Raw genomic sequence first — 22,611 nt, 5'->3', positions numbered from 1 at the left:
TACAGTTTCCATGCAAGCTGGTTGCAAAGTGGCCAGGTGAAATTAGGGGGCACTGATTCCATGTGCAGGGCTGCCCAGGTGTGTTAATTCACCAGAGCAAGCTTTCCTTTTGCCTGGGACACGAAGAGCTGTGCCCAGATCCTCTCTGGAAGCTGACACAGGTGGTGGAGGTGGGGGCTGTGGTGGGAGGCTGCTGCTTCTCCTGGCTCTGTGTGCTCCATGGGCTCCTGCTCGTGCTCTGGGATGCGGCAGTGGCGCTCCTTGGCAGCCTCGGAGCTTTCTGGGGCTGAGCAGCCCTTGGGTGATGCCTCCTCCTCCAGCTGGGACGGGGTTTGCTGTAAGCACCGGTGCCCCGATGGCCCAGTGCCAGTGGCTCCCTGCAGGCTCCTGTCCCTTATGAGCCCTGCTTTGGTTCCTGCAGGAGTTGCAGTCTATACTGGCATGGAGACAAAAATGGCTCTCAACTACCAAGGGAAATCTCAGAAACGCTCTGCAGTAGAGAAGTGAGTATTTGTGTTCAGGAAAAAGTCAGTAAAACCTGTTGGGTTTGGGTTTGTTTTTAATGGATGGCTTGTACAGAAGGAATCCCCTAATCACTGCCTTTTGTTTCAGATGCTCTCTGATTGCATAGAAAAATCTGGGTATTTGATAAGGCATGTCTTGCAAGAAGCAGCATCATTTAGTAGCTTTTTTATTTAAAAGCAAAATTAAGAAATGTTTAAATATATGAACTTGACCTTGAATATCAGCAGTGTCAAAAGCAAATGTTCTGTAATTCCCTTCTTGAAAGTGAGGAAGTCTTGTTCTTGTCTATTTACGTGTTTTTCTCTATAAAAATAGCTGCAAGAATTTAAAAAAGAAACCTGTTTTTCAGATCCATCAACGCTTTCTTGATAGTGTATTTATGCATCTTATTGGGCAAGGCCACTGTGTGCACAACTCTGAAATATGTCTGGCAGAGTAATCCATTTAATGATGAGCCTTGGTACAACGAAAAGACTAAAAAAGAGAGGGACACGTTCAAGGTGAGTGGATTTGTATTTCAGCACCTCCTCCAGCTTTACTTACTCTGGCTGTTTAGTTTAATCTGATAGTGCCTGCTGCCAGCCCTGGGAGTCCTGTTTGCTCACACAAAGTGCTGTTGTTTCCTTTGGTCTCTCCTGCTGTTTGTGCTTCTTTTGTGCCTCTCTCGTGCTTGTGCACAGTGATGTTTGTGTGGAACAGGGGCAGAGCATAAATAAATACTGTATAATATAGAAACACAGCTGATGTAACCTGGGTCCTTATCTGAACTCGAGATATCTTTCAGCTCTGAATAGGTAAACCTAAATTGAGGCCATGTCAACCAGTTTGTTAAACTTGCCCAGACGTGGGCAGTCAAGCCTGAGAGTGAGTGTGAGTGTGCAGGGATCTTCACTGGATGGGTTATTGAGTTGATGGGTTATGTACAGGGATGTCACTGCACACTGGTACCCCTGCCACAGCCTGACTGGTCTCAAGCCACCTACTCCCTTTCTCTGGGGTCAGGATGAGCCTGTAGCAGTGTATTCTTGAGAGGAGTATGCTTATGGAACACTGTTTTGGTCACTGTGGAGCAGTGAGATGTACTGCTGTTCCTGCAGAAGACAGTGGGATTTTCTGTGCCAAAGGAAATGGAATTTAGCTCTGTATCTCAGCTGTATTCATTTTCATGTTGTTTTTTCCTATTTAACCTTCTCTGAGAAGCTGTTTAGAATCCCTGAGGTGTTGCTGCAAACTGCCCCTGTGCCCTGAGAGCCGCCAGCTGCATCTTCTCCTCTTCCCTGCGCAGGTCCTGCGGATGTTCACGGACTTCCTGTCGTTCATGGTCCTCTTCAATTTCATTATCCCTGTCTCCATGTACGTTACAGTGGAGATGCAGAAGTTCTTGGGCTCCTTCTTCATCTCCTGGGACAAGGAGATGTATGATGAAGAAATCCAGGAGGGAGCACTGGTGAACACCTCGGACCTGAATGAAGAGCTGGGGCAGGTCAGGTCGTGCTGTGCTTGCAGGATCTGTCGGGATGCGAGTGGGGATGAAAGTGCCCTCCCTGCGGGGAGCCCTTGCTGTGGCAATCCCTGGCAGTCCCCTGGGCCACAGCTTCACCCAGGGCTGTGGTGGCACTTTCCATGGGATGTGATTCCACTGGCTCTCAGATGAGGTTATAAATAGTGCATGAAAGAGCAGGAACTGGGTCACGCCAATTGTTTCCATTTTGGGGAAGATCAGGCGCAGCGCTCTGCGTGTCCGGGTGCTTTGCTTTCACTGCTTCAATTAAAAATTAAAAACCCTCTGTCTCTGTGAGGATTAGTGAAGATGTCTGCCCAGTCATCTCCCTGGGCGTGCAGAGCACGTGCTGTGCTCAGGCTTCCCTTCCTGATCTGCAGCAGGAGACATGAGTGCAGGGCATCTGAGTGCCTCCTGCTTTTGATTTTGCTTTAAAAACAAGAATAAAAATACACTTGGAGTAGCAATTAGCTAATTGAAATACAGCTCCAAGATGAAAATCCCCAAAGGAGGCGGCAGACCTGCAGCAGCAGTTCTGCAAGCACTAGGGCTATAGCAGAGGACCCAGGAAATGAATGAGGGGAAAGTGAAGAGCCTGGAGACAGATTGTAAGTCTTCAGAAGCTGCCTCCTGCCACCTATGCAACAGGCTGAGAAACAAAGGAGCAGAGTAGCAGAGCTGCAGAGGGGTGCAGAGGGCACCTGTGTCTGTTTGCAGTCGGGTTGGGATAGCCAGGTGCCCTCCACAGTGGCACAGATGCCCTGAGATGCCCCAGGCTCTGTTCTGGGGGCTCCTTGCCCAGCCCTGTGGCAGCTGCCTGGTGTTGCAGGTGGAGTACGTGTTCACAGACAAGACAGGCACCCTGACAGAGAACAGCATGGAGTTCATCGAGTGCTGCATTGATGGGCACAAGTACAAGGACTGCATGGCAGAGGTGGATGGCTTCTCCCAGCCTGATGGACCCCTCAAGTACTATGGCAAGGCTGAGAAGGTAAGGGATATGTGTGATGGCTGTAGGGCTTTGGTGGCAGCTCCTGGCTGGGTGTTCAGCTGGTGACAGCCCTCCCTCCCTGTGTCCTGCCCAGAGCCGTGAGGAGCTGTTCCTGAGAGCCCTGTGCCTGTGCCACACGGTTCAGATCAAGGAGGCAGACCAGGTGGATGGGCTGGTGGCACACCCAGAACGCAAATGCACCTACATCTCCTCCTCCCCAGATGAAATCGCTCTGGTGAAAGGCGCAGAAAAGTAAGGATGTGAAGATGTTGGCTCTTTCATTCCCTCTCTCTGGTGGGAAGGAGGGAGGTGAGGGTGATCTGGAGATGACAGATCCCTTTGCACGGTCTCTCTGGGAAGCATGTTGTGATAGCATTGCTGAGCCTGCAGTGCTGTGAGCCTGTGGGTTCAAGGGAGCTCTGTGGTGAAGGGATGCTCTGTAAAGGATCTTCCCTGGGAGCCCATGGTTCACATTCACTGAGAGAGCCCCAAGGTGCTGCAGTGCCCAGCTGTGGCAGGGGCATCTTTGCTGGAGCCCACGTGGCCTTGTGCTTTAATGCCCTAGAAACAGAGACCAGTTGCCATATGCATATTGCCGTGAAACTTTTTCCTTGCCGTGCAGTGGCAAAATAATAGGATGGTTGCTTCTGTCAATTCCACATTTGAGTCCTGCCAGAGATGCTCGAGGGCAGGCTGGGTGGGGCTTGGAGCAGCCTCTGGAGAAAGGTGTCCCTGCCCCTGGCAGGGGTTTGGGACTGGGTGATCTCTCCAGCCCAAACCCTTCAGTGATTCTGTGCTCTTGCCAGCCCCTCGGTTTACATGGAGGCTGTTGCAGCTGTGTGCACTTGCTCGTGGCTTGTAAAGCTGCCAGAGAGCCAGTGGAGCGTGTCCAGAGGCTCTGTGTGTCTGTGTGCTCCAGTGCCCAGGCTCTCCAGGGGATGGGAGCAGTGCCAGGACATCACAGCAGGATGTCTCTGCATGGAGCACACAAACATCCAGCCCTGCTCCTCCGCTCGGGCTCTCGAGCTCTCCTCTGCAGCGCAGGGGGTGAAACGAGAGCATTGTTAGGTGTGATATGTGCCAATGGGTGTTTTCAATGCTCTTCTGTCCTTTTGTTTATTGACAGGTATGGTTTCACTTTTCTAGGACTTGAAAACAATTTCATGAAAATACGAAACCAAAAGAATGAAACTGAGATGTAAGTGCTGCTGGGGCTGTTCTTCTGCTCCACTCCCACCCAGCTGATGGAGTTTGACCTTGCCAGGCTGACCAGAGCTGTTCCTTGAGGGCAGCCAGACCGTGCTGACCTGCCCCAAGACTCCTGTCCCGTTTACAAAGCACAGCACATCAAGGCATAGGCAAAAAGAGTCACTGGCAAAAATCCACGGGTGGTTTTCTGATGTCTAAATTCGGGTCCCTCAAGAGTCTGCAGTCCTTTGTGTGTATCCTTCATCTGCACCAGCTTGTGCAGGTGGCTCCTGGGATTCACGAGGTGGCTGCTGACCTTATGGGCCGTGCCTGGGGCTCACAGCAGGACACTGTGAGCCTAAACTCGTGACACAGCTCCATTCCTTGTAACCTTTTCTTCCCCTCCCAAGCTGAAAATAGTTAGATTTTTACCCTGTGCTCACAGCTTGGTGGACATCTGTGAGTCACTGACCCAATCCCTGCAGTCCCTGAAAACTTGCCTTCACAAGCAAGTTTCACTTCTTCCCTCTTGAAGAAACTTCTTATTTAACTGTGAGACTCAGTGTAACTGCTTGTGGCACGTGGTGCCCCATTCCCTGCTGAGCCCCTGCCCAGCCTGGGGGCTTGGTGCCCTGGTGGGTACCCACACCCTCAGTCCCATGCTCAGAGCACCACAGGATTACTGCAGTTTGGGTTTTTCCCTCCATTTTCTTGTGCAGTAGCTGTAAAATTCATTCCCAGGTGGCTGATGCCACTTTGTAGGGTGTATTGATTTCTGCAGCTCATTGTTAGTGATTTTCTGTCTCCAGCAGTTATTTTTCTATTTTTCCTTTACTGAGTCAAAGCTTTTTTCCCTTTCTCTAAAGGTACCAACTCCTGCACGTGTTGAACTTCGACCCTGTCCGGCGCCGCATGAGTGTCATTGTGAGAACCAGCACAGGTACAGACACAGAGCCTCTGTGGGCTCTGAACCTGTGTGCACAGCTGTGAAACACATCCTCCTCCTTCCTGTCACCCACACAGCCTGAGCTCCTAGGTCTGACTCGGCTCTGTCCTGGGACTGGCTGCTGCAGAGTTAATTTGCCTTCATGGCAGCTCTTTGGGACAACAGCAGATCAGGGGATGAGCACAGTGACCCATGGAGAGCTCCCTGCCTGCCCTGTTGCAGGCTGGAACAGGCACAGGGAAGACGTGAGAATGTCCCCTGGGCGGGATGGGGTTTCATGGGAATAACAGACAACAATTCAGAGGTCACCATCCTTCTCAAGTGTCAGTCCTGCAAGGTTTGAGATGCTGCTCTTACCCTCCCTGGAAAGCTTGCCAAGGCTTACAGATACAGTGTCCAGCCTGATGCAGAAAACTTGCTCAGAGGCAGGTAGGGACATGCAGGGCCTCAGCCAGAGGAGTTTCACAGGCTGGTCCAAGGCCATTTTTGGTAGGCAGTTGGGTTTCTGGCAGTTCCCTCTTTAGTCCTCCCAGATTTCCTCCCTCTGCATCACTTGCTTGCTGTTGGCATTGTTAACTCCTTCTGCAGCTTGTGAGTGCTATAAACTGTTTATCATTTGCTTTTAGGAAAGTTGCTTCTCTTCTGTAAAGGAGCAGACTCCTCTATTTTTCCGAGGGTGCAGCAAGAAGAAATCCAGCAAACAAAAGTCCACGTGGACCGCAATGCCATGGTGAGCACACGGGTGGAATTTGGCTGGCTCCTGGGGTCAGGAAGGCCTTGTTCCAAACATAGGGATGTGACTTTGCTTTGGAGTGAAGTGTTGAAAATGTGAGTGTCACTTCACATTGTTTTGATGTCAGGTTTCTTTCCTTTTCTGTTTGGTTGGCTTCCACCTTGATTTGATATACTTATATGGTCTCCATCACAGTTTGTCCAAGCATCTCCCAGGCAAGTTAAAAATAGAAGTAACATCAGCAGCCTGGTCCCAGTGTGGTGGCACCCAGTGCTGCTCTCCCTGCTGGCTGCATGCTCCCAGTCCTGCTCCTTCTCTTGGTTTCTTTCTGCACATAAGAAGCAGAACCACAATTACTCTGTACAAACACAGAAAATTGCTCTTTTGACACAAGCCAACAAATCATCCTTGTCCAGTACTGCCAGAAGCAGTTATGGTAGACAAAAGCACCAACCCTAAAGCAAGGAGCTGTAAAAAATCTTTGTTTTCTTTCCCTCCCCTGCCAGGATGGCTACCGAACGCTCTGTGTGGCCTTCAAGGAGCTGACTGAAAAGGAGTATGACAAAATTGACAGGCAGCTCAACGAAGCCAAGATGGCTCTGCAGGACAGGGAGGAGAAGATGGCCAAGGTTTTTGATGACACAGAGGCAGACATGCACCTGATTGGGGCTACTGCTGTAGAAGACAGGTAAGGAGGTGACTGTGGTGCCTGTGGTTCCTCTGTGACGTGACCTTGTGGCCGGGACTCGCTGTGGTGGAGCTGAACAGCCAGGGACATGCTGGCAGTGTCCAGGACAATTAATTACACCATGGCACAACCCATTTCACAGTGCCCTACTTGCTTAAATTGGCTGGTGTAGTAGGAATTGGGATTTATTAATGAAACTACAGAAATACTTGCACTTCTGGAGAGTGAATTAAGCACACAGCATTAATTTGCACATCAAAACAAATTCAATTCCACATTCAGTTATAGTAACTGCAAGTGTAAATTAAACTCTTACTGCGAGGCCTAAGAGTCAAGGGTATAAAGCAGCGATTTCTCTTTTTGTCTGCAAATAAAAATTGGGTATTGCTGACTTGTAATCCTTATTCCTGTGGCAGTGGTCTCCCCAGCATGGGAAAAGTCAATTTATGTCTCTTGAGCTGGTGTTTTTGGGTGCAGAACCAGGCTCAGGGCTGTGTGACAAGGTGAAGTGATGCTTTGCTTCTGCTGGCAGGCTGCAGGAGCAGCTGGCAGAGACCATCGAAGCCCTGCACGCAGCTGGCATGAAGGTCTGGGTGCTGACAGGAGACAAGATGGAGACGGCCAAGTCCACCTGCTACGCCTGCAGGCTGTTCCAGACCAGCACGGAGCTGCTGGAGCTGACGGCCAGGACGGTGGGCGAGAGCGACAGGAAGGAGGATCGGCTCCATGAGCTGCTGCTGGAGTACCACAAAAAGCTGATCCAGGACCTGCCCAAAACCAGGGGCGGCCTGAAGAGGTGAGTGAGCACAGGACCCAGCCGTGCCCGTTTCAGATGCAGAGGTAGGACCATGCTGGGGCCCTGGGGACTGGGTACTTGCAGACACTGTGAGTGGTTCCTTTGCTTTGCTCATCAGCTCTGCGATTAGTTGGCTTTGAACTTCATTGCACTGTTCCTTTAGTGAGGGCATGTGCTAAGCCTAAGCTTTTTAAAATTGCTAAGCCCCAAAAAATGGATGGGAAGAGGATTAACCCAAAGCCAGGGGGTTTTTTCAACCAGCAGCTAGGTTGAGTTAGTCTGATGAAGTTTCAAACGTGTTCCTTGTTGTGCCCAGAAGCTGGACGTTGAGTCAGGAGTATGGACTGATTATAGATGGCTCCACGCTGTCGCTGATACTCAACCCCTCTCAGGATTGTAGCTCCAGCAATTACAAAAGCATATTCCTGCAGATCTGCCTGAAGTGCACTGCAGTGCTCTGCTGCCGGATGGCTCCTCTGCAGAAAGCACAGGTATTTATTTACCTCTCGCTGTGACACACGCTGAATTCATCAGCTGGGACTTCACCTGAGCAGGTTAGGCAGTCCTAACCAAGCAGGACTTCTCCAGGCTGTGTGTAAGCCTCATCTGAGCTTCAGAGCAGGATGAAAGCGCACCGTTCTTTCAAATCTGAATGCAAACCCTTTGTGTAATATGCTGGCAGGAACCCATAAACCCAGGCCAATTAGAAATAAACAAAACCTCCCAGTTTGCTCTTTTTTTTTTTCCTTGCCAAATTTGTCAAGTGGAGTTGGTGACTTCCTCACTGCAGCAGATGATGTCCCAGCCTGATAAGTGATGTGTTTCTGCTCCCTGGGGTGCGTGACAGAGCCCACCCTTGGGAGAGCAGGGTCTGGCACAAGGGAAGAGCAGGATGTTGCTGCTGGGGTTTGTTTTTAAATCCTGTCCTTCAGCCCTGCCCAGCTGGGTTGGGCTTTTGCTCTGGTTGTGACCGCACAGCAAGTAAAGAGGGCTTTTATTAACCTGAGCTCTCCAGGTGTTATAGTGCTGCTGTAAAAGCCTGATTGCTTGTCCTGGGGGGAGCAGTGGGAAGGTCTCTGGAGGCTTTTTCACTGAATTTTGGGTTCTGCTGCTGTTTTTTGATTTTTTTTTTTCAATCTTTTAGATTGTGCGAATGGTGAAGAACACAAAAGGAAGCCCGATAACCCTGTCGATAGGGGATGGTGCAAATGATGTCAGCATGATTCTGGAAGCACATGTTGGAATAGGTAAGAGTCCCTGGAACACCCATCTCACAGCCCAGACCTGTCTGCTCTGGCTGGGGCTCCCCTCTGAGGTGCAGTTGTGTTTCTGATTGAACGTGGCTAAACCAATCCCACTGAAAAATGTGGCGACTCTGCTCTTGCTTTCCTTGGAGGCAGAGTTTAACTCCAGATTAATGCTTGAGATCACAGAATCGTGGAATAGTGTGGGTTGGAAGGGGCCTTTAAAGGGTCCAACCCCTGTAGTGAGCAGGGAGATCTGCAGCTCCATCCAGTTCCTCAGAGCTGTGTACAGCCTGACCTTGAATGTTCCCAGGAATGGGGCACCCACATCCTCTCTGGGCAGCCTGTGCCAATGTTTTACCATCCCCAGTGTGGAAGAGAGAGGTGAGATTCTCATCTGCTGCTCACCTGTGCTGGCACCATTCTCTGTGTCAGTGATACGCTGCAGGTTATGTTCCAAATCTCTGTGACCAAAGTGGTGGTGGTGATTGCTTGGGGCTCAGGGAGAAGGGGCACAAGCGGCAAACAGACGGTGATTAGTGACAGGACCAGACTCCAGTGCCAGCTGGTGGCAGCAGCTCAGCACAGCACCCACAGGGCTTTGTGGGGCTGGTGCCCGCGCTGTCCCTGTTGTGCCCGCGCTGTCCCTGTTGTGCCCGCGCTGTCCCTGTTGTGCCCGCGCTGTCCCTGTTGTGCCCGCGCTGTCCCTGTGACTGACAGCAGCTGGAGACTCCTCCTGTCTGCAGGCTGGTGTCTGAAATTCGGGAGCCTCCTGTAGTACCACTGAGGAAGGGTCAGTGGGAGAGGAAAGGCACATTCTACATTTGGGGCTGTTGGAAATGCTGTGGTGCCCTCTAATGCAGGGAATCCAGTGCAGTCCATCTGGATGTGGCTTTTGTGAGCAGAACAGCTCTGGGGATGTCTCAGGAGGCTGAGCAGCTGCAGGGGAATAACTGAGCTGTGAGAGAGGCAGGCCAGCCCAGGGGAGCCAATTCCTTATCGTCCATCAGGTTTGCCTAGGCACCCTTCACCAGGCTCTTACAGGAAATCACAGAGCAGCCTAAATATAGCTTAAAACCTCCAGAGGCAGGTCTGAGTGTTGTGGAGCCAAAGCCACGCCAAGTACTCATGTTTGGTCTCCTGGGGCTCTCAGGAGGGAAGCTCAGCCTTTGTCCCTTTGAGGCACTGAGTGATGTGAGCAAACCCAGGGGCAGCATCCAGGTTCCAGCCCTTTGGCATTAACCCTTGCCGTGCTTCTGTCTGCAGGGATAAAGGGCAAAGAAGGACGCCAGGCCTCCAGAAACAGCGACTATGCTGTGCCAAAGTTTAAACACTTAAGAAAACTGCTACTAGCACATGGGCATTTATATTATGTGAGAATAGCACACCTTGTACAGTATTTCTTCTATAAGGTAAGGGGCAGTGTGCAGCTGATCTCTTTGTTTATCCTGTGCATTTCTTTGGCAATAGAATAAATCAATAAACAGGAAAAACATGTGGGGGATATTCTGTAGCTCTGTTTTCCCTCCCTGGGACAGGCTGTGTCTGCCATGTGCCTGTCCATTGCAAACAGTGCTTCCAGGGCAATGTGAGCATTCTTCTAGTGTCTCCTGCAGATACTAACTGCTCACAGGATTGCTTTTGTGCTTGATTGAACAAGTGCCCTGCCTTGTCTGATGTTGTAATGTCAGACACCAATGTCTGATAACAGGAAAAACTGCTTGGGTGTAGACTGAGAAGTCAAGTGCTTCCCTGCTGACCATTTGTCTTTTGTTTTCCCAGAACCTTTGCTTCATTTTACCACAGTTTTTATACCAGTTCTTTTGTGGATTCTCACAGCAGGTAACTTCCACTAATTTGTCTATGAAGGCAGGATAAAAAGCAAGTGGCAGAATGAGGCCTCCTAGCAGAGACGTGGCTTTTGGCATCCTGTCCCTTCCCCACCTTGCTCTAGAGGACAGTAGGAGCTGGCCTTGTTGCTCAGCACCAAATCTGGAACATAATATTTTGAGGCCATAACTGAAAAGAAAGGAATCTGCTTTCTTTCCTTTCCCATCCACCAGCCATAAACACAGGTGGACACCTTCCTGAAGTAGTGAGAGAAGGGTTTGGCTGGTTTGTCAGCACCTGATTTTGCTACTTCTGCTTTTCTTACAAGAACAAGTTTTGAATGGTTTCCTGATCTCATCTCCTCTGCTGCATTTCACTGCATTAAAAATGTCACTCAGAAGTAAGAATGGTTCATTCTTTTATGTCTTTTAAAAAAAGACACACAATGAGTGTTACCAGAGCTTTGTTTAATCCAGGTAAACATCGGAGGGGCAGATCCATGTGTGAGTGGGTTCAAGTGCTTGGAGACAAGAGCTTTGGCTTTCATGTCAACTTAAGGGGCTTTTGTGTCTATTTGGGCTCAAAAGTAACAGGAAGAGTCAATGGTGAGAGAGAATTCTCTGCTTGTTTTGGCAGAAACACTTGCCTTTTTTTAAAAAAAGAAGCTCTAGTTCCTTTAAAACAGTCTAGTCTTTAGAGAGCCACAGGAGGCATCAGATGTATTAATAGAAAGGGCAGCACAGGAGCAGCAAGAGGAAAGCTGTGATAGGGGCTGTTCAGTCATGTTTTTTGGGGGATAAGCTGGAGATGAGACCAGCCAGTTACAAAACTTCCTGTCAGTGGGGGCAGGTTCCTGGGCACTGCAGGTGCCTTGTTCCCCTTGCACTGCATGCAGCACAGCTCCATCCAGTGAGGCTGTGCTGGGTGACAGAGGGGTGGATCTGTAGGAGCTGGTAATTTATGGTTTCATTTCTTTGTGGAGAGGCCTTTTCCTGTCTGTCTCATGTAACCCTTTGTTCCTCCTCGAAGCCGCTGTATGATGCTGCTTATCTGACCATGTACAACATCTGCTTCACGTCGCTGCCTATCCTGGCTTACAGCCTCCTGGAGCAGCACATCAGCATTGACACTCTGACCTCGGACCCTCAGCTCTACATGTGAGTACTGCTGGGCTGGACAGGCCTCTGCACACCTCTGGTACCCAGGGTTTGGGTTTTCTGGGTGCAGGAGGGTGAGCAGGTGGCCCTGTCCTGTGTCAGGGATGGCATCACCACCAAGTGCAGAAAAAGCCATTTCTGTCCCTCCAGCTCAGCTGTTCCTGCAGTCAAGCTGAGCAGCCTTGTGTTTACTGCCTATTGCTGCTTGTTTATGCTCTCTGACAGTGTCTGGTCTAGCAAACTGCACTGCTGTATCTCTGTGAAGGGTAAACTGTAGGTGGAATTCATCCAGAAGAGAAATGGAGCTGTGAGTGTGGCCGGACCATTCCTTCACGTTACCTTTGAGCCCAGCACGTGATGGAGCATGCAATGCAGGCAGGGGAGGTGCAGCCTTCAGGAGGAAAACAGATCCATTCATTTTCAGGGAGATGAATGTTTCTGAAGCCCAGCTCAGGCAGGTGGTTTCTCAGCCTGTCTAAATGGATGTGGTCCCCCAGGCTTCCCCTCCACAGGCCAGGTCCCTTATCAGACCCCAGGGAGCTCTGCTCATCAATCCACACTCTGTGTTCTGCCATGTTGCCGGGAAAAGGACAGCTTAGACCGTCTCCCTCTGCTTTGCTTGTTTTCTCTCCTTGGTTGCAGCAGGGAGAGGCTCCAGTCTTGCCCAGGAACAGAGATGCTTTCCATCTTCCTCCCAGCCCTGCGCACACACGTGCTTGGGGCAGCCTTTCAGCAGAGACTAAGGAGGGTGTTTTCTGGAGGAAGCCCCTCTCCGTGCATCCCTGTTGCCAGCTCCCCAGCCTGGCAGTCAGCTCAGCCCTGGGGCAGAAGCCAGGTCAGGGCTGCTTTGGGCAGTGGCCTGTGCCAGCCCTGGCACTGGTGTGATGCTCCTCAGCAGTGGAGGAGCCATGTGTGCTCGAGCCAAGGGTGATCTCTGTGCAGACAGCAAAGGGAATTATCAGGTGCCTGAAATACTGTGTGAGCATTGCCTTAGGTATAGAAACAGCAGTGAATGCAGCAAGAGCTGTAAGGCTGGGAAGGGGCTTGGGTGGTTTGAAGTGAACACTCAGAGCCATGATTGATTAGAGCTCTGTATTCCCTCACTCCGTGGCAAAATGCCGCCGTCTGGATTTTTAAATAGCTTGGTAATTGAATATTGTGCGACAGAGAGCAGGAACTGCAGGCCCCTGTGCCTTCCCCTGGTGGGCTCTGTGCTCTCTGGGGTCTGTGTGTGCAGGGGAACAGCCGTGGCTGGAATGTTCATGACTGTGCATGTGCTGCTGGGTGCAGAGCGCCCGCTGCGCTGCTGCTGGAGGGAGTGCTGAGCTGCTGCAGTGCAGATCCTGACTCTGGAAAAAGCTGTTTACCACCAGCCCTGCAGGGCAGAAATGGGAATGCAAAGCAGAGCTCGCAGGGAGGAAGCTGCTTGTGTTTTCTCTCCTTGCAGTACCCCACACTTCCAGTCTGGTTTATCCTTGCTCGTTTCTCAGACCCAAGTTGTGACACGTTAGAATGTGGGCACAGCATCATCCTGTGTGTGTTCCAATAGGATCTCATTTCAGAAACTGCAGTTACAGGGGCCCAGCACCACGCAGGTTTGTGGAGTGCATCTTGCTGAAAGTGGATGTATTGCTTTAGGAGTTAAGGAGAATAATGCAGAAAAGGTGGGGAGCTTTGTTCATAGCCCATCCATTTGCTTGTGCTGCCTCCATGCCAGATCTCATCCTGTATTCAGCCAAGAGCCTCCTGCTACAACCCCTGTGATAAAAACACCCACCATACAATTCAGGAGGTTATTTTCAGCCTGTGCAGAAAAACACCACTTCAGGGAACAGGACTTGCAGAGCTTTTCTCAAAAAAGGACTTTGTGCTTTCAACAAAAAGAAGGAAACAAACCGTGGATTTCATGCATCCCATACAGCTGCTCTTTAGCCTTACCCTGCTTTTAAAATTTAGCAGAAAATGTCAGATACCATGGGCAGCACAGGGGCTGCAGGAGAAGTTTAGGACATCCTCTATTCACTTTGTGCTTTTTTCATCCAAGTTTTACCTAGAGGAGAAAGACAAAACAATTCATATGCTGAACCTCTTGTGATTTCTCATGATGTGCAGCTGATATTGGAAGTGTTCTTTGTGTCCTGACAGGTGTTTCTGTGGTTTCCCCTTGGCTCCTCCTGCAAGGGCTTGCTCCAGGCGCCCAGCCCTGCCTGAGGGAGCTCTGCAGCACTGCCTGACCTGCTGCTGATGGTGCTGTTACTCCATCTCTTGGCAGGAAGGTGTCAGACAATGCCATGCTGCAGTGGAGGCCCTTCCTGTACTGGACCTTTCTGGGCGCCTTTGAAGGACTCGTGTTTTTCTTTGGGGTTTACTTTCTTTTCCAAAACTCATCCTTGGAAGACAACGGCAAGGTAACGGCCCCAAAAGAGAGGGAGATGAGTGTTTGTGTTGTGTGCTGCCTCTGATGTGCTGGCAGGGAATATCTGCTTGAGCTGTGCACTGTGTCTCCAGTCTTGTCCAACAGTGGAGCCTTGCTTATGGTGTGATCCTGCAGCAAATGCTTGAAATAAAACATTTCCAGATCGCCATGGAAACGGGGCAGAGCTGGTTACACTCACTAGGTAAAAGGACTAGTCTCACACACAGCTCTGTTCAGCGCAGTGGGCTCTGCACAGTGCTCTCCCCTCCTCTGTGTGACCCCAGGCACTGGCCCAGGGCAGGGCAGTGTCTGTCCTTCCCACCAGGGACAGCCCAAAATTCACCGTGTGCTGGGCTGGTTGTGAGCAGCTGAACCTCGATGAGATGGTGCTCCTTAGGGCTGCCTGTGTGCTGGGCCTGCCTGGGGCTCTGCTTTCAGCGTCTTTGCCCCGGCCAGGGCTGGGCTGGCCTTTGCTCCTGTTCTGGAGCCAGCACAAGTCCCCAGCGCTGGTGGCAGCGGGACGTTGTCCCCAGCGCTGGTGGCAGCGGGACGTTGTCCCCAGCGCTGGTGGCAGCGGGACGTTGTCCCAGCTGCTTGCTCGTGCCTCTGCTGTGGGGAGGAGCACTTGCATTGCTATGGGAGCTGCTGGGGTTAATTTGCACAGGAAGAGGAGGAAAAAAGATGGAGGGCTTTTTTATTTTTCCTTTTTTTCTCATTTTTTCTTATTTTGCTGGTTAACTGAGTACAGAGCAAAGCATTAGTGTAGGACAGCTGCTCAGGTGGCCTGAGTGGTTTCAGGACCCTTTCCCCAAGGGAATGTGCAGCATGTTATTAGGTCTTGGCTGATAGGAAACCTCTTTACACCATCACTTGTGGCCCTTGAAAACACCAAAACTCTTTTTAGTGGCTAACACTTGAAGAAAAGCTGATGAAATGTATGTGTGTATATCCATACACTGCATCAATGCCAGCATTTCTGGCCCCAGCTATGTGCAGCCAAGCCCCTGTATTGTCAGATCAGTGCTCTGCTGTATCTGTAGCCATTCTGGTTGGATTGGAAGGAAACATGAAGCACTGATGTGTTCTGCAAATGCCTTCAGGCGTCAAATCTGTGTGGCACTACAATGAGATCTGTGGTTATGTCCTGTTCTGTAAACACTTATGCCTGTAAGAACTGCTACCAGCAATTGTTCATAATATCCATGTATGTTTGATTGACTCTTTTTTCACTCCTATTGACTTTAATTTTTTTGCATTTTTTGGAAACTTTTACATTTCACTTTCTGTTTTAATGTATGCATTCAGAACTTGACAGCCTTTGGTAAGCATCTCTCCCATTCATTGCCATCACTGGATTTATAGACAGTATCTGCTTTCCTTTGTGTGCATAGTCCCTAGTTCCCACAAACCAACCAGCTGGGACAGCACAGTACCCACTGGTGCCTTCTGCGAGGGGACTGCAGAGACATGATGAGGATGATGATGGGTGTGATGAGAAAGCAGAATCTGAGTAAATTGCCAAGAAACCCTGAGCTGCAGGTGGCGCAGTGACTTGTGTCCTCATTGACATTGCTGTTAGTAGGAGGCTGTCCCTGTCACATCCCAGCTCTGTCACCTGTCTGTGTGTGGCACTGCATGGCTCAGGGTGGCGCGTGCCGGGAGCTGCCCCAATGTCCCTGTCCCGTGGCTCTGTGGCTCTGTCCCTGCCCTCCCCTGCTCCCTGCTTGCCCCTGTCCCTGCGCTGTGCCTCCCCAGAGGGCCAGGACGCCGTGGCAGTGCCGTGTGTTTTGCAGGTGTTTGGGAACTGGACCTTTGGGACGATTGTCTTCACCGTGCTGGTGTTCACCGTCACTCTCAAGGTCAGCACCCCCCTTCCCTTTCAGGCACTCCCTGCAGGCCTTTCCAAGGCTGGTGTGCACTGTGAAATCATGGGCTGAATGTGCTCAAGGTGAACTGTCTGAGTATTTCCCACCACACTTAAATCTTCTCCTGTAGAGGCAGAACCTGCTTACTTTCCTTTGTGTAGTCTGTGATCTTTAAGTGTTCGTTCTGTTTGAATTATTTTTCTATTTTTCCCCTCTTTTGAGGACTCCAGTTGGTTATGGTTGACTCTTCCCCACGCTTTCACCTCTTGATGTTCAGTTCCAGCAAGAGGAGAGGAGCAATAGAGAATTTGGGTTTGTCCACCTTGTTTCAGACAAGGCTGAGTGCCAAAGTGATCACAAAAGAACATGTGTCAAATAACAATAGCAAATCTATTTTGTTTCATGGAGCTTTCCAGAACAAACTGTTTGCATAAGACCTTACAAAAGGTCTTTTGTGTTTGGTTCAGGACAGCAGGTGGTGACAAGAGTCAATTACAGTCCCTGTAACCTTTAGATGTTTCTTTCCTGTAGGATCAGGGGTTGCATCAAATTTACTCCATTTAAAAGTGTCAGTTACAATTAGAATGCCACTGTTTCCCTGCTACCATTGTGCCAGACTGTGGACATTGGAAATGTTTTTCCTGGTGCCCATATGCACAGAGGTGGCTGTTTAGAGAACCTTCAAGCTTAATGTGAAACCAGTCTGAAATGTCACATAAATCCAATGCAATGCACTGTGCACCTAAAGCCTGTTTTGTCTCTCTTTGTTCCCACAGCTAGCGTTAGATACCCGATTCTGGACGTGGATGAACCACTTTGTGATTTGGGGCTCCCTTGCTTTCTATGTGTTTTTCTCATTCTTTTGGGGAGGAGTCATTTGGCAAGTATCGTTTTCTTCCCCCTGCCCTCTGTCAGGGCAGTGCCCAGTGCTGGCTCTGGCAGTGCAGCACCCCCTCCTTTTCTGCTGCTTGAGGCTCTTGTCTTTATTGGGAGGTTCTAGAGTAAACCTTTTAGGGTCTGTTTGTGCATGTGGAGGAGAGAGACAAAGAGCTTGTGCTGGAAAGAAACAGAAGGAACAGGTGAGGCAGGTGCAGAGCAAGGGGACCTGGCCCTCTGGGACAGAGGGAAAAATAAGCAGGAGAAAGCCAGGTCCTGGTGTTGAAATGATGGATCTGAGTAGGAGAAATTCTCATTGATTTGAGTGCACCCAGGACTGTAGGTTTAATGTGTTGCAAAAGCAGGCAGGTATTAGTACATTATAAACATCTCAGTTTTGTATTTCCTGTGCTGCAGTAAATGTTCAGTGGACACTCGCAGCATCTCTGTTTTACACCTTTGCTTTGCCATGGGATATTGGCTCGGTCCCTGATCCAGCAACCTGCTAACAAGGATGTGGAACAGATTTCATTATTTTGTGTGGGGGTCACAAGCTTTAGCTCTTCAGTTAACTCTTGCTGACCAGCAGATCCAGATGTGCAATCTAGCCACGTCTCTATGCTCAGTGTGAGTTTTCTACTGAAAACTCTTTCTACTGTTTAACTTGCATAGCTCAATATTTTTCACCTAACAGTAAGCAAAACCAGGATCCTTGTCATCCTTATTGATGAGGTGTTTTTCACAAGCAGCTGTTGGTTGCTCTCCCTCATCAAGGAAAGGAGGAAGGGGCAAATAACCTGTTGTGATTGAGAGACTCTGGATTTCCACTATCAAACCAAACCAGAAGCTATAGCAAAGCCTGACACTGAAATAAAATGACCTGGTTTGTGATGAGGTGAATTATTTACCAGTGATGGTGGCTAAATTCAAACCCCTTCCCACCCTGAAAAGAAACACACGTGGAAGATGCAAAATGGATCATGACACTCTTCCAGAAATAGTGCAGCTGGAGGCAGGAGATGCATTAGGGGAGGGATGGACAGTGTGTTTCTGTGCTGTATCCATCTCTGTCTGAAAGGGAGGCAGAACTGCTAATAGCTTTACCTGAAGTCTCCTTTGAGTCTGATCTTCTTGGAAAACCAATGTTAACCAGAATTTATTTCTATCCTTTCTTTTTCAGGCCTTTCTTGAAGCAGCAAAGAATGTATTTTGTATTTGCTCATATGCTGACTTCTGTTTCCACATGGCTGGCAATAATTCTCCTGATCTTTATCAGCCTTTTCCCAGAAATTCTTCTAATAGTTTTAAAAAATATAAAAGAGAAAAATCATCAGGTAAGGAACGAGGTGATATATCACACTGTGTTTTTGGGAAGACTGTTCTCACCCTTAGGCACCAGATGAACCTTTAACAATACCACGTACCACTCACGTCTCAAGGAAGGCTTTCTAGAGCCTTGTCTTGCTCTTTCACATGCCAGAAAGGTCAAGAAGTTATTCTAAAAATACTGCCTAGCTCTGCAGCAGGGAGAGAGTCAACCTGTGCCTTCCCCGGGTGGGAGTGTGGTGTGTCCTAGGGAAGAGCATAACCCTTGTCCAGCCTGAACTGACCACCAAACACACTTTATCTTGTCCTGAGAAAACTGCTTGTTTTCGTGTCAGCAAAGCAGGCTGCTCCCCTGGCTGTGTCCCCAGGTGCTGTGCAGTGGGAGCAGGGTCAGGTCTGGTCACACCTGGGGTTTTTCTGTGCCAGGGCTGCACAGCTGGAGGGACATGGGCTGGGCTCAGTCAGGTAACCCCCAGCCCTGGTCATTGAAGGGGTCACAGGAAGGTTTGGGTTGGAAGGCTCCCTAAAATCACCCGGTTCCAGCCCCCTGCCAGGGCAGGGATGCCATTCCCTAGATCAGGCTGCTCAGGGCCCCATCCTGCCTGGCCTTGGACGCTCCCAGGGATGGGGCATCACTGAAGGTGAAAGCAGGAGAGCTGGTCAGAGAGCTGTGGTTGTGTTTTGTGAGGATCCATGTAACTTCCATTTGGGTATGATTTAATAGTTTCTAGCTGGACACCCCTGTTGAATAGGCTGGGAGTGAGTTGTTCTCAGCTGCAGGCATAGGAGAGCTTGGGGACAGTGGCCTGGAAGGGTGACCTGGGGATTTCTGAGCCCCAGCTCAGCTCACCTGGGAGGTGACCCATTTTTGCCTTCAGCTGCTGAGCAAAGATCTGTCCCCTCTTGCAATTCTTACTTTCAAGAGTGCTTTTTATTCATGTAACAAAGGCTCTTGTGAAATCACTTAGCAAAGCAAAGTGAGTGTCAACTAGAAAAGTCTCTTCAGATGTGCATCCCAAGCTAAACACAGGCTGAGCCATATTTAAATGTACATTTTGAGTAAGAGCTTTATTGTAAGTGCCTGAAGGAGGTACCAGCTCTGGATATCTGTGCCAGCCATCAGACACCAGAGTCAGCTGCCTGATTGGTAAAGGCATCTAGGACCAGGTTTCAAACCAAAACCCTTGTTAAGAATCCTGACCTTAATATTGAAATAAAATAAAGATCAGTGTCCCAAGGGAAGCATACAGTGAAAAACAAAATTAGGGACATTTGTGTAGGAGCCTGAACCACAGCTGGGTGGCCAAGCGTCCCTTCTGGAAGGGGAGGACAGACTTAGGCCAGGTTGTTGGGCATTTGCCCTTGATCCCAGTCAGGGACAGGGTTTCACCCCCAGTTTCCTATAACACAGCACATCAGCTCTGCTCAGCCTTTATTAAATTTTCTGTGTGGTAATGTGGTGGTTGTTTTTATTTTGTTTTGGTTCTGTTTGTTTTTTTAACTGCAAGGCGCATTTGTGTTTTCCTTGGTTTCTGCCTTTCTCTTTCTTGTACTGCAATTTTTCTGTCTTTTGTGCTGTTGTGAACTAGGTAACGAAGCGCCTTCCTTCCTCAGGAACATCCACTATCTTCATGCTTTCTCAAACTTCCAGCAATCACAGCTTTTCTTGGAGTGAATAAGGTGATTTCCTTTCTGAGTCGCAATGTGTTGCTTGCTCAACTGCTTTTTTCTTCCTTCTAATGCCTAGCTCCTGAAAACCCACCCTTAGATGTGCTCACACAGCAGAACCTCGCTTTCCCCCACCTTTGCCTTAATTTAAATCTTCTGCTTACATATTTCGTCTGTCTCTTGCCCTTGGGTCTCTTGCTGCCCCTCAGGTGGGTGAGCTGGTCGTGCTCAGGGTGTCCAGGTGAGGTGGACACAAAGCTGGTTACACTCTCCTTCCTTGCTGTAGTTTTGTCTTGGCGGACCAGACAGGAGTGGGACGAGGTGGAGTTGATGTTGGTTGTCCTCTGGGTGAATTGTCAAAGGGCTCAGGCTTGTCTGGCCTGGGAGGAGCTTCCCCAGTCCATGCCATTGTCAGTGCTGCTGCTGTTCTTTGTGTGGGTGATGAAGCCACAGCCCTCAAGCCCCACATCAAGGGGTGCTCCTGGACCTGCTGACCGTGGGGCTGGCGGGGTCACCCGCAGCAAAGCACCCTGATTGCACGTCCCTGGTGCCTGCGTTCACTGCAGCTCTCCACCATTACTGGCTGCTCTAAAATACCAGTTGTGTGGAGATCAGAGATGTCTTCTGCCCCCTAGAAGCACCTGCAGCGTGAATCTCCAAACACTGTGAGGAGCGGGGCAGTTTCTGAGCACCTGCCATGCCTGTGGCACTGCAGACCCAGCAGTGCTGTCACGGTGTGTTGCCCCATCCTCTGTGGAACGGGGGAGCTGTGAGAGGGGCTGTGTGACCCAGCGGGCTCAGGGCTCGTGTGCTATGTGTCTCTTTGCCTCGCTGTTGCAGAGCAGCAGGAAGGCACCTGATTCATTGTCGGCCAGACCTTCTGTCAGACCTCTTCTTTTAAGAACATTCTCAGATGAGTCTAATGTGTTGTAACAGGTACCCTGTCCTGAGGATTGGGATGGTTTTAAAGGCATTGATTAACCAAATGTAACCCCCTCCAAATCAATTAAACCATGGTTCTTGTAATCCTCTTGGCTCTCGGTGTGGGGCACCTGTCCTTGTGGAATGGAGATGCAATGCTTGGGATGCATTTTAATTTGGGGATGTTGTACTATACAGCTTCTTCAGAATCCCATGTCTGTACAGATAATTTCAAGTATTTGGCAATATGTAAACAAATCTTTCAATCTAACTGCTACTTCAGTCTGATATTAGCACAAAATTTAATGTGAGAGTCCAGCCTGAATTGTGCTAACACTTGTAATAAAAGCTGATACGTTTACAGTGAAGGATGGAAATCTCAGTTGTTAAAATGATTCCAGTATTGCATCTGAATGGTACCAAAATCCCTTTCTCTAGGGTGCATGCTGTTCTGTCAGATAGAAATAAGTATGTTTTAATTCATCTGCACAGATGGGAACTAAACACATGTACTTGTCTGTGTGTGTCAGCACATGGGACGTGTCTCGGTGTCCGTGTGTCTGCACACACACAGAGCATCCTCCTATGAGTTGATTTTAAACTCTGTAGTAAGCCAATAGCAGAATAAAAACAATAAAAGTGCCTAATTGAATTCACAATTCTGCATTAGGGGAGATGTTATGTGCGGTGAGCTGCAAACATAAGCCTGCAGTCTATGACCCTCTCGCACCTCTGTGCCCACAGCTGCTGCTGAAGCAATCAGATTTGTGGGCATGGCAGGGCCAGCAGCCAGCCTTGCCAGCCTCCGTGCAGCCAGGCCTTCCCACTGACGTTAGGTGGTGCTCTCCACCACCACATTCTGGTGCAGACTGCTGTGGAGGCGGCTGGACCAGCACAGGGGCTGCAGGGCACAGTGGGGCAGATGCCACTTTTAGACTTCATGCAGCATTTTGCAAATTGTGAAAATTTATTTGTCATCTGATTACTTGGTTGTGAATGATATTTGGCACTTTTATCATGGGCTAATCATTCTTCTCCTTTATATATATACTTTTTTTATAACCCAGGGAAAGGTTTATGGCTTTGGGAATGTAACAGTTGCAATACATGTTTGTTTTCCTTCTGATTTTTGCAGGCTGGCCCCTTTGATCTGCCTGTGTTAGTGTCATACAAACGTATAGAGAATGGTTATGTGAAGGCTGAAGATGCTGTTACTCATTTGGCAGAAAGATATCCTCTCAGGATACCTTAAAGTGCTCCACACAAACATTGTCATGCTGTAGGAAACCCATGGTTTTAACCTGGCAGTGACCTTTGATAGTACCAAGGACTGCAAGCAGCCGTGCTGGGAGAGCAGCCAGGGCACTGGCCCCACGTTAGTCTTTGGTCTTGAGGCTTCCCTGCCCTCCCAGAAAAACCAGTTCTGCCAAATCCTACATCACTGGAGGCTGAGACAGCATCGTTAGGAGTTCACCCCAAACAGCACGGATCAAAGTGCAAGAGTGCAGTGCCAGCCCCATCCCACGCGGGGCTTCTGTGCCCGCTGCAGATCTGCCCGAGAGCAGCAGGGCTGCTCAAGCTCCTGCTCTGCCTGACCAAAGAAGTAGCACAGACTTCAACCCCGTAACATTCCCCTGCAGCCCCCCGAAGGCGCTGGGAAGAGGCTGCTGCCCTCACAGGAGGTGGATGCAGCCCTGGAGCCCCTCTCCTGGTGCTGGGGCTGTGCTGCCTCGGCTGGCTGCTGCCCCCTCCCAGCCACAGGTTCCCAGATGGACACGGCAGGATCAATGAAAATCCGGGAGAAATCTTTGCCCTTCTCTCCTCCAGGTGGAGCTGGAACAGTCTGTGGTCTGTCCGCAGCAGTGGTGTCCCTGTGAAGACCTGCAGTGCTGGAAGTGCCAGAGCATCCTCCCCCAGCCGGTTTGCTGCTGGGTTTATTC

The 22,611-nt window shown here is 49.8% G+C and overlaps 1 protein-coding gene across 1 annotated transcript in view; it reads left to right on the top strand.

The window, feature by feature from the left end:
* The window catches only part of ATP11C (ATPase phospholipid transporting 11C), a 34,805-nt gene extending 12,200 nt beyond the window's left edge, over positions 1 to 22,605 (top strand). The window contains exons 11-30 of the mRNA XM_031058816.1: positions 422 to 503; positions 875 to 1,025; positions 1,811 to 2,008; positions 2,856 to 3,017; positions 3,112 to 3,269; positions 4,144 to 4,215; positions 5,072 to 5,145; positions 5,778 to 5,881; positions 6,391 to 6,572; positions 7,105 to 7,368; positions 7,685 to 7,859; positions 8,513 to 8,615; positions 9,879 to 10,024; positions 10,395 to 10,454; positions 11,472 to 11,599; positions 13,872 to 14,007; positions 15,809 to 15,874; positions 16,657 to 16,760; positions 17,937 to 18,090; positions 21,807 to 22,605. Coding sequence (XP_030914676.1) covers positions 422 to 503; positions 875 to 1,025; positions 1,811 to 2,008; positions 2,856 to 3,017; positions 3,112 to 3,269; positions 4,144 to 4,215; positions 5,072 to 5,145; positions 5,778 to 5,881; positions 6,391 to 6,572; positions 7,105 to 7,368; positions 7,685 to 7,859; positions 8,513 to 8,615; positions 9,879 to 10,024; positions 10,395 to 10,454; positions 11,472 to 11,599; positions 13,872 to 14,007; positions 15,809 to 15,874; positions 16,657 to 16,760; positions 17,937 to 18,090; positions 21,807 to 21,923 — 2,636 coding nt within the window. The 3' untranslated portion in view covers positions 21,924 to 22,605. The remainder of the gene's footprint in view (positions 1 to 421; positions 504 to 874; positions 1,026 to 1,810; positions 2,009 to 2,855; positions 3,018 to 3,111; positions 3,270 to 4,143; positions 4,216 to 5,071; positions 5,146 to 5,777; positions 5,882 to 6,390; positions 6,573 to 7,104; positions 7,369 to 7,684; positions 7,860 to 8,512; positions 8,616 to 9,878; positions 10,025 to 10,394; positions 10,455 to 11,471; positions 11,600 to 13,871; positions 14,008 to 15,808; positions 15,875 to 16,656; positions 16,761 to 17,936; positions 18,091 to 21,806) is intronic.
* Positions 22,606 to 22,611: the final 6 nt, after the last annotated feature.

This window comes from Geospiza fortis, unplaced genomic scaffold (genome assembly GCF_000277835.1).
Source record: "Geospiza fortis unplaced genomic scaffold, GeoFor_1.0 scaffold29, whole genome shotgun sequence".
Classification (NCBI taxonomy): domain Eukaryota; kingdom Metazoa; phylum Chordata; class Aves; order Passeriformes; family Thraupidae; genus Geospiza; species Geospiza fortis.
Note: the sequence above shows the minus strand (reverse complement) of the source record. Positions and strands in the feature narration are given on the sequence as shown.